We start from the raw sequence: 16703 nt of genomic DNA on the forward strand, positions 1-16703 counted from the left end.
CAAAGCCTCCACTTTTCCACTGATTTTTTTTTTTTAACACAGTTAGCAGTACATTGAAAATATATGTGCTACATGTAAATACATCTGCCTATAAATAACTTAATTGCTTACATGAAAATTTTAGCAAATGTTTACTTGATTAGTTAGTATTCCAGGTGTTTTATTAACTTCTGGGTAAGAAACTATTAATTTTTATTTTCCTAATCCAAATCCGATTACTTGAACAAAACACTTGGCAATCTTCTCACTGCTTCTTTTCAAAATTCCATTGAAACAGTTTTGAGTATTGAATAAGGTCCCTCCTTACTTTGCTAAAGGAGACTAAACAATTGTCAGCGTAGCTTATCACGTTTGCAATTTATAGTGCAGACGTCTTTGAATACTTTTATGTTTGTTTTACTAATATAACAGTAAAAATAAATTATGTTCCTTCTCAGGGCCTGATTTTGTATTAGTGAGGTTCCTTTTTCTAAATGCTTCACTGTATTAATTAAATAGGCTATGTATGTTTCCCTCCCTTTCTCTCAGAGGAATCTGTGTTTTTGCTTTTTCAAGCAAAGTTACTCCTTTGTGTTTCCACTGCTGATTTCAGAGGCCATTCTTTTCAAATGAGCAAGAAGACTTCATTGTCAAAATTCCAAAACCATTTCTTTTTGGATGCTCATCTTGTCACTAGAAAGGAAGCAGAAGAGGCAATCTGTAACTTTCTAGAATCTTTTCTTTGTTAAGATGGGTTGTAAGAGATGCCAGAATCAGTAGTCACTCTTTGTGTTAGGTGTATTGTGTTTCCCCTGCTCGAAATGGCTGGCTGCCTTTCTCTTTGGCTGGTGATACTGAACTAGAACACCAAATTGCAGGTAGTCTTTCCTCTGAGCTGCAGAGAAGAAAGACCAAATGTAAATGTCTGGATCTCAATTCTACTTATTATTCTGATTGCTCTAATCTGAACTCATGAAACATTTCCCTTCATCTCTGCTAAAAATGTACTTGCTTGTGCCCAGACCATGCTGCCAATATCCGGAGAGACCTGGCTTACCAAGTGCTGTTGTTTCTCTGTGGCTGTTGGGAATATGAATGGGAACAAAAGTTGGTGTGACCCATGGAGGCACATGCTGTTTGGTTCTTGTTTAACTGAAATGAACCAGTCCCGGCTTCCTTCTTTATTTTTGCTCCTAAGTAAGGCACTTGTATAAGGGAGTGCAAAACTTGTGGAGTTCTGTGAGGTTATGAATTTGCTGGCTTGGCACACGTAGCCTTGGTGATGTGCTTTCAGTGGCTTTCTTTTTTTGCGTAATCTTCAAATCTTTTATCTGTTTACTTCTGCTATTGATTTTAGTGTGGAAATAGTAGAATAATATTAATCAGATTATTCATATGTGAATTTCATTGATAAAATAACCAGTGAATGTAGGTTGAATATTTTGCCAGCACAGTAATTTTCTGAGTATAGTGAACGATCCCATTACCTTCCCTTGCCCTTTAAAGTAAAGAGTTACAGAGGTTACCTTATCCTCTCCTTAGGTGTTGCATGGTATTCCCTGCCTATGGGCCCGTGTCAGTCTGTCTGAATACTGACAGATGCTGTGTTTGGGTAGCTGCCACCAAGCCGTCTGTCTGTCTGTGGGTTGGGTTTGTTCTCAGGTTCTGGCTCCTGTTCCACTGCTCAGCTTGGAGGTGTTTCCCCCTCTTGCACAACAGGGCAGAGGAGCAAAACTGGTGCTGGAAATTCAGGGGTGTGCAGGGATTGGGGAGGGCTGGTGGGCAGAGGGCTGTGCTGGTAACCAAGGCGTGCTGGGGAGGTACTGAGGGCACTTGTTGTGGTAGCTCCTCTGATGTCTGTGCTTTCGTGGAGCAGAGAGCAGTGGGAACAATTGGGTGGTACAGTGACTTTTTTAGTACACAAAGTCACTAGCTAATAGAAAATCTGAATCAGCTGGGCCCACCCTGCTGCTGAATGGCTGCTGGATGGCTGGAGATTAGGATCGCTGAATTTAGGGTGTCTATTCTTGGCACTGATGCAGGAAAATTTCATTCTCTCTGTTGAGCAAGGAAACCTTCCTCCCCACACACCTTCCCTGGGGAGGCATTAAAAACATAAAACTAAAAATTCCACATTACCTTCATGAGAAGTGAGAACTCCTCCTCCGGAGAATGCTGCTGGGGAAAAAGGTGCTGTGAGAGAAGGGAGCGGGCAGCGCCTCCCAGGCGCTCCATGGGGTCTGCAGCCCCCTGCTCACTGCTGGGATTGGAGCCAGCTGATTGACCCAGGAGAAATCAGGGAGCTGTGGTTGGCCTTTCTGTTCTTGCTCTGATTCGTTGGGTGCTTCCATGGCTGTGGGGGCAGACACCTGCTGCATGGGCAGCTTTGCAGAACTTTGGCTGACAAATGTATTTTAAACAGGAAAAAGTGCTAGGCTGGCAACAGATGGCTTGTAGTTACAGTATAACACGGGGCTGAGACTGCTGTTGCAAACAGCAGCATTACTGTCCTTAAGGACAGTGATGTGAGAGTCTTGGCAAAAATAATTAACAGATGATGTGCTGAGAAAGTTTGTGCCTTGGAATGGTGGTTGTGGGGTGGGCTTGGGGAACTGCAGTGGCCAGCACCCCCCAGAGGCAGACAAGGAATTAATGAGGATTAACAGCAACTGCTGGCCCTGGTTGGGTGCTCAGTTCTGCAGGGGAAGGAGGCTTCGATTCATCCTAACCGAGTCTGAAATACCTCCCTCTCTGAACTTTGCTTCTGTGTGGCATCACAGCTTAATTCCAGTGTGAGTCATGGAGCTGTTACTCAGTTCCTGGGATAAATGCTTCATGTTTATCATGTTATTTGCTCTCTGGCTTCCCTGGATATGCAGGTTGAATGCAGTGAGCTTCAACTGAAAAGTGAACTTCAGAAGTGCATCGTGCTTTCCTGTGTGACTCAGAAATTCTGCCTGTTTTGAGAAGTGTTTGCACAAGCAGGATTTATCTTAGGATGTCTCTTGCAGGGTCTTATTGTGGAGGATGCTTGTAAATCTGTAGCTCTGTGCAAGAAACAAAAGGAGAAGGAAAACTGCCTTGTTTGTAGAGCACAAACTGCACTTTTAAGCCTGGTAAAGGAAAGTAAAAACGTACTTCATCTGTGATTGTTTCCCATTTTGAGCATAACCATGTTTTTCTCTGGGAATGGTCTTGTCCTTCCTAAAGATAATTTTTCTGTATTATCTGACATTAAGAAGAATGAATTCTGTGTATTTAAAAAATTTCATGTGCTTTTCCTCATTATCTGCCTTGCTTTCAGGCTTTGCTTACTTGAAGGTAATAGAGTTGTTTCTTCAGCGATTTCCTTTTATGTGTCACTGCCATGGGCCATCCTGGTTTTTATTCACATCTGTGGTGTTCCCAAATTTCATGCTTGCTGGATAGTGACTTTACTGAACTTACTCTCGCGGGCTGCACAGATCTCTTATTGCTTCATAACAAGATGCTGCTAATTGTCTGAATACTGGTGTGATCTAAGCATCTGTCCCCAGGGAGAAAAGTATTGTTGCAGGAGTGGGATGTGAAAGCAGGGTAAGTTACTGAGATTTTTATCAGGGTGACAGAACATCTGAATGGAAGATAAAAAAGATTATCTTTTAATAGTGTTGGCATTTCTCCTCTTCTTACAGTAGAATAACAAGAGCTGTGTCAGAGAACACTCATATAGTGAGTGGTCCCCTGGAAGGTTTCATTGGCACCACTTAGCAGATATTCTGGCCTTCCTGAAGACTGGGTGAGACTGGAAATGAGTACTGGTGAGCAGCTGCAGGAAACATTTGAATTTGTTGACTACTAGCAATGACCCAGGCTATTTATCAAGTTGGTATTCCCAAGCAGACATCTTGAAATGGAGCAGTTGTGAAAATGGCATTTTTAAACTTTGCTTTAAAAGTTAGCAGCAGTATTTTCTCTAATTCTGTATGGTTTTTTGTGAGTGCAAATACCAACATAAAATTTACAAAGTACGTGTCAAGTTGATGGTAGCTCAGCCACAAACTTTGAATTTTGAAGGAAGAAAAATAAACTCGACCATGGATGAAGGGGGAATATCCAGTGTGGATTGCTGAGGGAATGAAGCCACATGCTGGGGAGAATGACTTTGCTCTGAGGAAAGTAAAGCAGAATATCCATGTCTGGGAAGATTCCCAAGAAGGAGGTCATGTGAGAGCAAATGGTAGTGTTTTTTTTTCACCAAGTACTTTGCAATTATCAGTAATAGCAGAACGTTTCACAAAGTTGTGCCCACACCTTGCACGTAAAGTCTTTGTCACAGAAATACAGTTCCTTGCATTTTTTGTTGCATGGTTTCAGTGCTGCTCAGGTTGAAGGAAAGTACATTTTGTCTGCTCAGGTGCTTTGATTCTTTATATCCAGCTTATTTCTAGACAAAGGCCGTTTCTTTGGTTTACTAGGGCTAATGCTTCAGCTGCTATTTACTTACAGCTGTGCTGTAGTTCCAGCAGGATAGTGAGTAAAACACTCCAGCAGCCAGGCAATGGTACTTTGTAAAGAGAGAATCTGGGTGTCTGATCTATCTGTGCCATCCACAGCGTAGCAAAGACCAAATTGAACAGTGGAAATGAATTGAGCGCTGCTTGCAGGCAGTGAGCTGGGCTAGCTGCAGAACCTCTGTGACTCCAACCGGGAGAAATGGTGGATGCCACTCCATCTACTGTAAACATGCAGACGCCACAATTAATATTTTTCCTGCTTTGAAGTCTGAACATGAGTTTGTTTGGTTCTGCTTGGCTGCTGATGGTATGCTAAATACAGTAATAATACAGAGATGAAGGCAATCAGGTGAATAAAAGTGCACAGCACATTCACTAGTTAAAACGCACTGTAAAATAGGTATATAAAAGATGCATTTATTTATTGGCTTGTGTTCTGGTTTTGAGTAAGAGATTTTCTGAAGCTGAGTGGGGGAGGGGAGGACTGTATGCTCTTTAAACAAAGGTACCATCTCCATTAAACAGCACTAAGTGTTGATATTAGATTGACAAGTGTGTAGATTAATAGAGTTTAATAAATTTGTCATAAGAGTACCATTTAAGTCATAGAATCTGCTTGCTTACTCATACATAACCTTGTTATTTTGTTCACTCACCAAAGAAAGAATGGCATGCTCCACATGACTGGCTAGTATAATTTTGCAAGGTTTGAGTAACACCTATGCTTGTTATTTATATTATTAAATTTAAAATGCAGACATGCTTTTGGGTCTTGCAAGTGTATGGACAGCTGGTCTTGATTTTTCTGAGGTTGTGTAAGAGTCACCTGTGGGGGAATCGGTTTGTCAGCAAGGCAACCAATGCACCATTTTATTTATTGGATACGAAAATAAATTTAGAGTGTTACTTAGGTTGCGAAATCACTTGAAAGCACTTAAAAGTTAGGAAATACCAGATTTACAGTTGCCTATGCAACATTAATTCTGTTCCCCTGTGTCTCTGCACTGTGTTCTTAATAAGGCGGGGGTTTTTGGATGTGGTCATGTGAAGACTGTATAGTGGGCCATATCAAAGAGGGACATGAGTAAGACTGTACGGACATCTGGCATTTCTTAACTTAAGTGCCCAATTCTGCAACTTAAATAACTTAAGCTTTATATAAATGTGATTTCCTAGGCATTTTTAAAAGTAAAAAGGTAAAGTGAAACTAAAACCATGTATTCCTGAACTGTAACAATCCCTGTACTGTATGCCTTCATTAGGACTGGAGGTAGTCAGCAGCGTAGCACAGATTCGTATGGCTTACTGCTGCAGGCTGGTAGCCAGACATCAGGAGGAAGCCTCTCCAAGCATGGTGACAGATGCTGGGCTTGGGCAGAGGGCTCGTATGCAGGCTGGGGAGCATCAGGAGAGCAGACAGACTTGGGACACGTGTACATCGGTGTGGTGTCTTTGCAGGGGTACGTCTGCCATCTCCCTCGCCTCTGGTTGCTCTGGGCAGGCTTTTGCTGTCCTGTCCCACTTCATTTCCAGTGAGGAGTTTGTAAGCCTCTGTTCTTTGCTCTTGTCGACCTTCCCAAGTCATATCTAGGCAGTTTCCTTTACAAACAATTCAAATTACTATCATCATGCCTGTTGATCTGCTGCTGTGCACTGGAGTCATGCATTGTCCAAAGTTAACTTTGCTGTGTCTGATATTTCTTTTTGACTGTTTAAGACCACAGAACTTTACTAAATAAGTGAAGAAAGCTGTGTGAGGGTCTTCAGTTGTGATGTTATCATGAGTCTTTCTGGTTGATCAGAAGCATGGCCCAGGAGACTTCTTTGGCCTTCCTGCAAGCCACGGTCAGGACTTCTGCACAACAGCTCACCCCTTTCCTGCTTGGTCTGCGAGCATTGCAGGTTTTCAGTCGTCTTATAACTTCCAGACAGAACTGTTTTCTCTGGGGCTGGAAGTCCTGAGCAGTGTAGACCTCTTCTTTCCTTCCCTGATGATGCTGTCTTTTCTTACATAAAGGAAACAATGCAGGTTGTTGTGAATGTTAAAATCATGCTGTCAACTGTTTTCTTCTCTTGGTGAAAAGAATGTGTTCTTAACTAGGCCATGTTGGGAATTCTACCTGTCAGAAATCTAAATAGAGTTGAATGAAATTTGCGCTGTGAAGGTGTTTGTAAGCATATTAGTGCTCTGTTTCTACCTGTGCGTGCCTGGAGACTTGAACTGGTAAGTACAGAGCTTTTAAAGCTCAGTCAGGCCTTGTTTACATGGCTCAATAGTGAAGAATCCTTTTTATTACTGTGCTGCTTTTAACCAGGTTACAGTTGATGGGAAAATGTTTGGGGAGAAGCAAAGGTGTTGGTTTTTTGCTTTTTTGTTTTTTGGCTCAGAAATTCTCAGATGCTGTTGCACTTCTGCAGAGAAAGAAAGGCAAAGAAAGGAAGATACCTCTTGCATCCAATAAACATTGGCTTTGGAGAGAAGGGGCAAACATCTGAAAGCCAAAGCTAATGGCCCTGTGGTGGGTTCCTGCTCTGTTAAAGCAACAGTAATGAGACGTGAAGTGCTGAAGGAGATGAACTTTTCTTCTCATGCATCCTGGACTCATGTTCAAAGGCAGAAGTTTGGTTTGTTTGCTTGGAAGATGATGAGAAGAAGGTCTTCAGAGGGAGCCCTGTGCACAACTACAGGCCTGTGGTGCAGGAGGGAATTGCAGAAAGAAAAGCCTCTAATTCTTTCACACTGATGTAAGCTCTTGAGGAAACAACATAACTGACCAAATCTTTATTTGTGCCACATCCTTCACCTAGGTCTTGGTAAAGAACTAAAAGCAAGAGCAGCCTGTGGAGAATTAAAAAAGCTGCAAACTCAGTCGTCACTGAAATCCTGTCAGTTCTTTTCAGCTTTGCCCTTTTGTGGCCTCATGTGCAGCTGTTCCCTAAATGCACAAACCCGCGTTTTAAAGAGGGAGAGCAGGAATTTGCAGCCTCCAAAACATTCCCGTGTCTGTGCAGAAATGGAAAGTGTTCTGAAAGTGTTCTAGAAACTAATGAGCTGTTACTGATCGTGATGAAGATGTCTCAAGTGTATTTCTTCTAAAGAGCAAACTGTAATACTACCTGGTATTTTGGGATTTAATCTTATATTCTTTGTTCTTTGTCCTTTCCTCCTTTCTGCTTTGGTTTCAATGGATAATGTTTTCAATTTACTAAGTTTCATCAGCCCTGTTTTTATCACTTTTAAATAATTTTCTTTTGCTATCTGATTGAAGGTTTAATCTTTTCTGATTTAACTTAAGCTTATTCTTGTTCCATCTTTTTCTACCTATTTCTATATGTTTATATTATATGAATAATATTTTACTTTTTCTGACTCAATCTTCATTTCCCAGTTCGCTCTGGCACAGGTCTGTTCCCTTTGCAGCTGTGTGCATTGGTTCCGATCCCCATATTTTTTCTCAGTTGTATTAAGACATGGAGTTACTCACACACAAAATATGGATTGTTTGAGAGGGTGTTGATGACAGTATGACAGTAGTTTTTTGTTGTTGTTGTTGTTGTTGTTTTTTTAAATGGTGGTTTAACAGGGTAGGCAGTATAGCTTGCTATCCTTGCTCAAAGGGAAATCCCATGGTTATTTGTCCTTACTGTTATGCTGTGGTTCACGCTGTGCTGGCAGATGTAACGTTAAGTGCAGTTTTGCAGGCAATATGCTGCAGTGTAAGTACTGCTTGGCTGGGGAGTGTGAGGACGTGCTTTATTTTTTCAGTGAACTTCTTGGTATTAGCAAAAGTGTTACATGCCAGAGATGCACATACTTCACCTATGGTTATAAAGTGCTATTTACTTTTCTCTAGCAAACACAAAAGCCAAGTGGGAAGGGATATTTCATAAACTCAGTGCTATTGTGTCCTCTGGTCTAAGCCATAAAACAAGAGTAACAGAGACGTTCCCTTTGAACTTGAAATCCCTCTCTAAGCTGCTGATCTAACCTAAGGGAGAGGGGGAGACTACACCAGCCAGAAAATGTTCTCTTCTGGGTATTTCTCTTCCCCCCTACCCCTTTTCTTTTTCTAAAGTCCTTAAGTGAGTTTGATGCTGCACCTCTGCCCATAAATTTATAAAAATATTATCGTAATGTAGGTCAGTGAACTGAAACGCCACTGTACACCACAGGGGATTAAAGTCAGAGAGGCAGCCCTCTCCCACTCCCACTAGGTCATATGACAATATAAACAAGAAATGCAAGGAGCCTTCAGCTTTTTCTTGCCCTAATCCTTTGTTTATGCAGCACTTAAACTGACTTTCGGGGTCGTCTCTGTCTGGCATTAAAGCCCTAAAGCTTTTTGAAGTTTCCCTGAAGTTAATAAAATTAGTCTGCCCTCATTGCTAGGCCCCTTGCTGCTGCTTCGGAGCAGACTGCGTATCCCTTACTGTCTTTGCGGCGCTTGGCTTTTTAAGTTAATAATATTTTATAACAAAAAAGTGTTTGAGAGAGAGGCAGAGATCTCCCCAAAGGCCGTTCAGCTAACAGGCAGAGTGGTTGCTGTTGTAGATGCTCTGAAAACTCAGAGGGGATTAACTTAAAATCCAGTGATCCGAGGTAAATTGCTGGTAGAATAATTGGAAGTGGTGAGTTTCAACTGGAGAGAACGAGGCGCGTTTCTGTGGCTTTTAACAAACGAAGACTAAAAAGTATTTTTTCTACTATTTTTGTAAAATTGTCTCAAAGTTGAGATAAATGAGGTTTCCTTTGCAGTAGTTACCTCCAGGCTGTACCCCTTTACCGATTGATTGGACTGCAAAGACTGATTAACTACCATAGCTCGTGTCAGCGATCTGTCACTAAGTTGTCTTCACGGGTAAATTGGTGACAGGCTGATTTGAGGTTGGGGCACTGTTGTACTTCATGTGTGGGGCTGTCTTCAGCCTGTAAGGGTTTTATTCCAGCAGTTGCTAAGCACTACTAAGGAGATTCATCTTCTGATGGCAAATGTTGATGTTCAGGGAATAATGGGAATATGGGCAGAAGATGAACAATTGGCAAAGGAGGGGTATGTGCCATAAAATCACATCTCCTTATGGGGAAGAAAAGGTGCTTTAAAAAATAATAATAATAATGGTATTGATTGTGGTTATCATTGCTGCTTTATTTGGGAGCCCTTGGTGCCTGTAGCACACGTTTGTAGAGATTGCTCAATTCTTAGGACAGCTTTGCTGGGGAGGCTGAACCGAACCATGCTGGCAGAGTACGATTGTTCTCTAAGCCATACAGGTCTCAATTAACTTAAAAGTAACTTTGAAGCACTCCTGGAAAAAATAAAATGTGTTTAAATTGTCTGAAGTTGGACTCATGGGCCATTGTGAGGGAGAGCAACCGAAATAGTGGGTGTATGGGTGGAATGTAAGAGGCTGAAACACAAGGGAAAAAGCACATAGCCTGCAGGGGGGTGTTCGGGTCTCGCATCCTTGTAGGAACAAAAGTAGCATAGGAAGAAATAGTATTTTGATTGGACCAGCTTGTACAATAGAAAAAGGATGAATGTTTTGAGAATATAAGTGCAGCTTCAGGTTGGAATGAACAGCTTGTGATAGTCTGCTGCTTCAGACCCAAAGAAAGGCTAGCATGCCTGCAAGCTTATCTGCCCCCACCTCCACTGGTTGCTTAAGTAAAAGACATTGTTCTGTTTTGAATTTAAGCCAGAGGTTGCCAAGCGGTGATAGCACTGCTACGGGTTCACAAAGTATTTTGGAGCAGTGCTTGTTTGGAGCAGGGAGATACCAAAAGAAGAGGAACCGGAACCTCCTGGTGCACGCCAGGCTGTGGGCATTGAGGCACTGAAAGGCTCTGGCTGCTGGAAGCAGAGCTCTGTGCTTCCCTTATCGGGGTGACAGAAGGGATGCAGGCAGCTCCTGGCCTGTGCCTGCCCTGCGGGTGGAAGTTACTCCTAAGATCTGAGGGAGAGCTGCAACTATTGCTACCAAAAAGAAATAATCATGAGGAGATTTAAGCAATACATTCTTATTTCTTTTGATAAGTAAATAAAGGTTCTTGCTGCTGCTCTGAGGTACAGTAACTCCAGACATTAGGTATACAAGGATATTCACACCTACGGGATTAGGCTCACTTGGCTGCACCTTATACTTAGTAATGCCTTAGGGAAGGCTGTTTATCTTGCCTCACCTGCCAACCTTGCTGCCTCTTGTTCCTGATAGCTTAATTAGGAATCCAGACTTGGAATGGTTCTTCCCACTGGGTTACAAACCTTGAAATTAAAGTCGGATACAATGGTCATAAGGCTTTTACTTTAACAAATCAATGGGTGCGTAAAGGTGAATATTTAAAAGGCTGTATTTAGGAATTCTAAGTAATTGTCATTTCGTTTAAAGTGTGGCTGTTGGAGTGCAGTTCTGGAGCTAAGAGAGAAATGCTTATGTAGGAGATAATGTACTTAGCTCTAGGATAAGTAATGGAATAAACTTTTTGTGAGCATAAGTACATAAGTGACTTTTACAGAAGGGTTTCAAAGCAGGAAAGATTTTAATTGACTGACCTTTACAGCATGTTCTGATGCACATTTTAGTCTTCCTGTGTGAAAAGGAAGGAGGTAAAAGCAGAAATACGTGAATGCACATAGTCTTCTCTACTTTTGGATGCTAATTATCTTAAACTCATCAGTTTAGATGAGTCATCCAGAGTTTTTATTCATTTTTGAGTAAATGGTTTTCCAAGGGCAGGGCAATGGAAGTCACCAGTGTATCTCATACGTTAATTTTTCTTGTCACTTCAGATTGTAAATTCATACTGCCCTTTTCTTTTGCAGGTGATTGATGATTACAGCGTGATTGGCCGTTCGTTGTTTAAAAAGGAAACAAACATCCAGATTTTTGTGGGTTTAAAAGTCAAACTATCTACAGGAGAAGAAGGAATAATAGATGGAGGTTTTGGACAGAGTGGCAAATTTAAAATCCGAATTCCAGGTAGGTGCTCAAGAACTGATATGCTCTAATCTATGTCAAGTATAGAGGATTTTCTCATATTGTAAGCCTGAATGTCTCCAATAGTTCCTTGAAATTTTGTGGCATCATCTCCAAAACAGCTGGATGACTGTTTATTTGGTGGGTTTTACCACCTCTAATTAAGAGCTGGGGGCAATGACTTGTGTTATGAGACTCAGTGGCCAGCAGGCATGTCTGCGTATGAATGAACTCAGGTCTCAAAATGACTTCTGTAAGGTGTGGAAATCGTGCTCTGCCCAAAATGGATTTTAGAAATCTCTCTTCTCTTAATACATTGTATAATTTTCTCCACAGCCCTTCTGAGCAAATAAAGGAAAACAAACCTGCAATCATTTTTACCTGTAGATACTTATTAAATAGAGTGTACTGGATGCAAGTTCTTGAACTCATCTTCATTCTGCATATTATTATCTATCTTCCCTTCAAACAAAAACTACAAGTGCTTTGATAAATGAGTTTTTAGAGATCTTGAGGTTTTTTTATTGCATCTAGTTTTGTGGTATTGTATAGTACTGTATTTGTTCATACTTGGTGAGTTGCAGCAAGGATTTATGCCTCCTTAGCTTAGAGCATCAGAAATGAGGGGTGCTGGAGTTTAAGTGTCATTACTATTTTCTTAGTGGAAAAAGTGGCTCTAAGCCTTTTCAACAGGTAACAGGTGCTGCATTTAACTCAAATCATGGGATATGGTTTTAGATATACTAGCAGTACTTAATTTCTCTCAAATTTGCAGCCCTTCGTCGCTGTTAATCTTTTCAGAGAGATGGACAAAATTATTCTGCTGTACAGCTGGAAAAAAGGAATTGTGATGTTTGGTGGCACCAATGGAATATTTTAAGTTGTTTAACTTCTGATTGATGCAAATGCACTAATTTTGACTCAGCAAATTTCGTTTCTTTTGCCTTGGAAATAAGAATTTCTGACTAGGTGAAGACTCCTGTTTTCTAACCTATCTGTAGTAGGAGTTTTGTCGCCAAATGCTAGACTTTCCAAACAGTTTTGTAAGCCTAATTAACAGGCACACTGCATGTTTAAAGAAAGAGGCTATGCCTGGCATATGTATGTTTTGGGTTTTCTAATATAGAAAAGCATTTAAGCATTCATTGAGCTTCCTACTTTCAGTCAGGGGGTGAAATCACAGAATCACAGAATTGTAGGGGTTGGAAGGGACCTCCAGAGATCATCGAGTCCAACCCCCCTGCCAAAGCAGGTTCCCTACAGCAGGTCGCACAGGTAGGCATCCAGGCAGGTCTTGAACATCTCCAGAGAAGGAGACTCCACCACCTCCCTGGGCAGCCTGTTCCAGTGCTCCGTCACCCTCACTGTAATGATGTGTAATGTAATGAAATGATGTGTAAGTGTCCTTAACGCTGACAGGGGTTCAAGCTGAAGTTTTTGTTTAAAAAACATAGCAGTGTTCTTAGTAGTTTTTCTCCCCTGAAGACATAAATGTGTTGAAAGAGAAGAACAATGGGAGGATGCCATTGACAGTGGCATTTTCATATTTTGGTGAAACTATTCTTCGTGAGAAAGGGAGAAGCCTAAAAAGGACTCTTGTGGCTGTCATCTTTGTGGATGGTGAGCAGGAACTGGAGTTGTAAATCAGCAGTCATGTTAAGAAAATTGTACACAGCATTACGGAATTCTCCTCTGCCTATTGAGTAAGAAGGAACGATACCTTTCAGCAAGGTGTTCATATCCAAACATGGTTGGACTTTTCTGGCATTTAACAGCAAACCATCGATATGTAGACAGAATGCTAGAATTAACACCTCAGTAAGATGGGCAGAATAATACCACTTAGCTTGCTTTTCTGCAGTTTGGGTCAAGTTTGGGTACTTTGCTATCTGGTAGGAAGAGGCAATAAGATAACATGAGCTCAGGCTGGAAGTGTGTAACAGGAGAAAACAAAATTTGGAAGGGTTTAAATAACTGTTTCTTTAAGAGTTACAGGGATGTGTGTAGGGGGAGGGCTGTTGCTGTGATGCTGTTTAAGTCAACTGCAGTTCACATTCCATTGTTAGGTCAGTGTTGCTTTTTTAATGTGTCTGCATCCTGTTTGTGGGTTTTCGAGTCTTTTATTAAATTTAACTGGTCCAGTTCTTCCCTCTCCCTCATCCTTCAGCTGTGCCTCCCTTCATAGAGTCTGTACCACATCGCTTTTGTGAAGAGCTCCTTTCAGTTGGTCTGAATTTATTTCTCTGCAATCCTTTCACAAATGTGTCGGGGAGCGGGAGGGAAGGGAAAAAAAAACGTGCAAGTTGGAAACTGCCTTGAATTGCCGCAGTCTGGTCCGTCTTGTTGTCTTTAAAACTATCCTTAACCTCTGGAACTGAATAGCTTGTTCAGGGAGGTAACCTCATGGCAGCTGGGGGCTGCTTTTAGAAACAAAGCAATCAAAATCAGGTAGATGCATCAGAAAGCTGTGCCCTGTTGGCTTGAGGTGGCAGTACGGCGTGGCACCTTGGGGTGCTGCTCTGGTGCCACTGGTGCCCACTCATGAGGGACGTGTTGGCTCTCGGTGTTGTTCCTTGTCCCTCGGGCACAGCTCATGTTTGCTTGTGGATCAGGGCTTGGGAACGCTGTGTTACATCATCTGTGGGCTGAAACTTGGCAGACCTCATAGCAGGGAATGGCAGAGCTCAGCTCTGTTTCTTATTCTGGCACTGCTTGTGTGCAGCAGTGCTTAGGATGCTTCTCTGCTTTTCTGTAAAATGGGGATAATTGCTATTTGTACTATTAAAATGTTATGAAATCTGATTTAGACTTATTCCAGAGTTGAGGCATTAATATTTCTTGAAAAGGCTTAATTATTATTCCGCAGAGCACAAAAGTACATCTAAAGTACAGCATGCAACTGGAAGTTCCTCAGCCTCTGAAAGATGTCAGCAGTTTGGAAGAAGTTCAGGGAAGAGCAGCAAGAATCCTGAAGAGGTTGAAGGGATTGATTTATGGGGGAAAGAAGATGAAAAGGAATGCATGAAACTTGGCTAAATGATTTCTAAGTGGGAGATATGATTATCTGCAAGTATTTGAAGAACACAGTGAAGAGAAATCCCTTAGGGTGGTCCAGGGAGGTAGAAGTAAAGCTAATAACATGAAATAAAACAAAGCACAGAGTAACTTGACTGTTGAGAGATGTCACTTGACTGATATTTCTTGCACTGCCAAATCATCTCAGCAGAGGAAGATAATGTTTTACTTGGAGAGTACTTGTGTAAATAAGCCTGGATGTTTGCTGTGCCTGTTTCATGGTAAAACACAAACAAGAAGATGGTGGGAAGTAGAAGAATGTATTTTTTTTCAGCTGGTTTATAGTTTTACATTGGGACGCACTTCTATTACCTCAATGAAAAGATATAACTTTTGTTGTGTTCTTCTGTTACCTGAATGAAAAGACTCTTAGGAGCAGCAGCATCTGGTTGTTCCTTGTTGTGTTGTGGATTTTTTAATGCTTGCTTGTTTGTTTTTGTTTCTTTCTCCTCCTGTGTTTGCTGGCAGACCTGCCATTCTGTAGGGCTGTCAGTGTTCTTCTAACTGTGAGATAACTTCTAAGGCATGTCAGTCGTCAGGAAGACGTTTGCTTTCCAGACGAGTTGTGTGATCAAGTACATAGAGAGAGAGACACAATTTCTAAACTAACGAGATTTTTGTCTAGTTTAACAAGCTGCTTAAAAAACAAACAATTTAAAAGCAAATGTAAAGCACCATGCTTTGTAAGTAATGCTAGTACGTGTGTTTGTGTGTAAGAGTGAGCTATTAATGAGGTTCTTACTGAGGTGGGTGATAGGTGGCAGCTGTTTTATTTGTAAATGGGAGCCCTTCGTTATACAGTCAAGGTAAATGAGTGAAAAGTATTGTTCCCCTTTGAGATCAAGAACGAGTTTGGAGAGGCAGGAGCTGTATGTTTAGGTATGCTAAGCAAAACATACTTTGGAATACACTTATTTCAACGTACTTGCACCTAGGAATGTCATGCCATTAGATGAATTCTGAAGAAAGCTCACTGAATGGTTTGAATAACTTGTTGCTAATTGTGGCTTTTGTTTAACTGTCTCTCAGCCAGGAACTGACCCTGTAAAACTCTGCTTGGTCTGCAAAATCATAATGTGGTTTGATAAGCCTCACGACGTCTTTTAAAAGATTGTCTCCAGATACGCTCATTTGGTCGGTTCTGACAAGTTGTGTTTGTCTCGTGCTTAATTGTTGTAACATGTAGCGACTTCAGTCTAACTGGAATATGCAATATCTCAGGCATAGGTCACTGTCTGTCTGTCTGTCCTTGCTGTCTAGGTGCCAGTAAACCGTTCGCCTTTCTGATGCGCTGCAGCGTTTGGCTCCAGTTCGCGTCTCTCTCTGACTCAGTGCAGTGAAAATTGCCGTACACGAAATGAGTTAAGCTGCCTTATTGCTTAATGTGAAAGAAGCAGTGCATATCTAAGAAACTCATAAGAGCTGAATGCGTTTTTGAATTGAGCAAATTTAAATATAATAAAATGCACACTTTCCTAAGAAGAGATATGAATGAGAAAATTAGAATACAAGTTTTTTTTACTTTGCTGTTCTTACCTGTACATGACAATAGTGGTTTTAAGTTTCTTATAACAGGTGAAGACAAACCTGTTAGTGACCGTGTCTTTTGTTGTAAAAAACTTTTCTGCCTTTCATTTGTGTTATTGTATATGAGAGAATGAGTTTGTTCCCACTGTTACTACTGTTTGCCTTGGTGGAAGAGTTGGATGCGCTATCGGTGTGCAGTAATAGTGTGGATGTGTTTCTCAATTCCAGAGGCACATGGCTCTGGGGTCCTGCAGTGCTGGTGTAAATGGTAATAAATCAATGTGTCTTGTCTTGAGAATCCATCATACTCTTATGTGGAAGTAGGGACAGAAATGCTATATGTTTTCCCCTTGGTGTATTGCTGAGAATTGTGTGTAGTTGTAGTTTAGTGTCTTTCCATTTTGCTGAATACTGGGGTTGCTGGACAAGATCCCATGCTACCTTCTGAAGTAGTTAATGTCAGAGGGAAAGTTTTGGTGTAAGAACTGCAGCTCAGCAGTTCTGCTCTGCAAAGGTTTAGGTCTGGTTAAAAAACATGGGTTGAAAAGTTGGACTCGAAGCAGTTTGTTTTTTCAGTATTCCACTTAATGAAATCAGGTAGAGGCTAAATGATATTAGGGAAAGGGGAATTGTGCCAAGATGGAAAAAGGC

At 41.3% G+C, this 16703-nt stretch overlaps 1 protein-coding gene across 1 annotated transcript in view; it reads left to right on the forward strand.

Moving 5' to 3' along the window:
• The window catches only part of EEFSEC (eukaryotic elongation factor, selenocysteine-tRNA specific), a 114237-nt gene that overhangs the window by 62105 nt on the left and 35429 nt on the right, over positions 1 to 16703 (forward strand). Inside the window, exon 6 of the mRNA XM_042880362.1 lies at positions 11297 to 11453. Coding sequence (XP_042736296.1) covers positions 11297 to 11453 — 157 coding nt within the window. The remainder of the gene's footprint in view (positions 1 to 11296; positions 11454 to 16703) is intronic.

The sequence above is a fragment of the Lagopus leucura genome, unplaced genomic scaffold (assembly GCF_019238085.1).
Source record: "Lagopus leucura isolate 7727_CA_CO unplaced genomic scaffold, USGS_WTPT01 Super-Scaffold_100026, whole genome shotgun sequence".
Taxonomy (NCBI): Eukaryota; Metazoa; Chordata; class Aves; order Galliformes; family Phasianidae; genus Lagopus; species Lagopus leucura.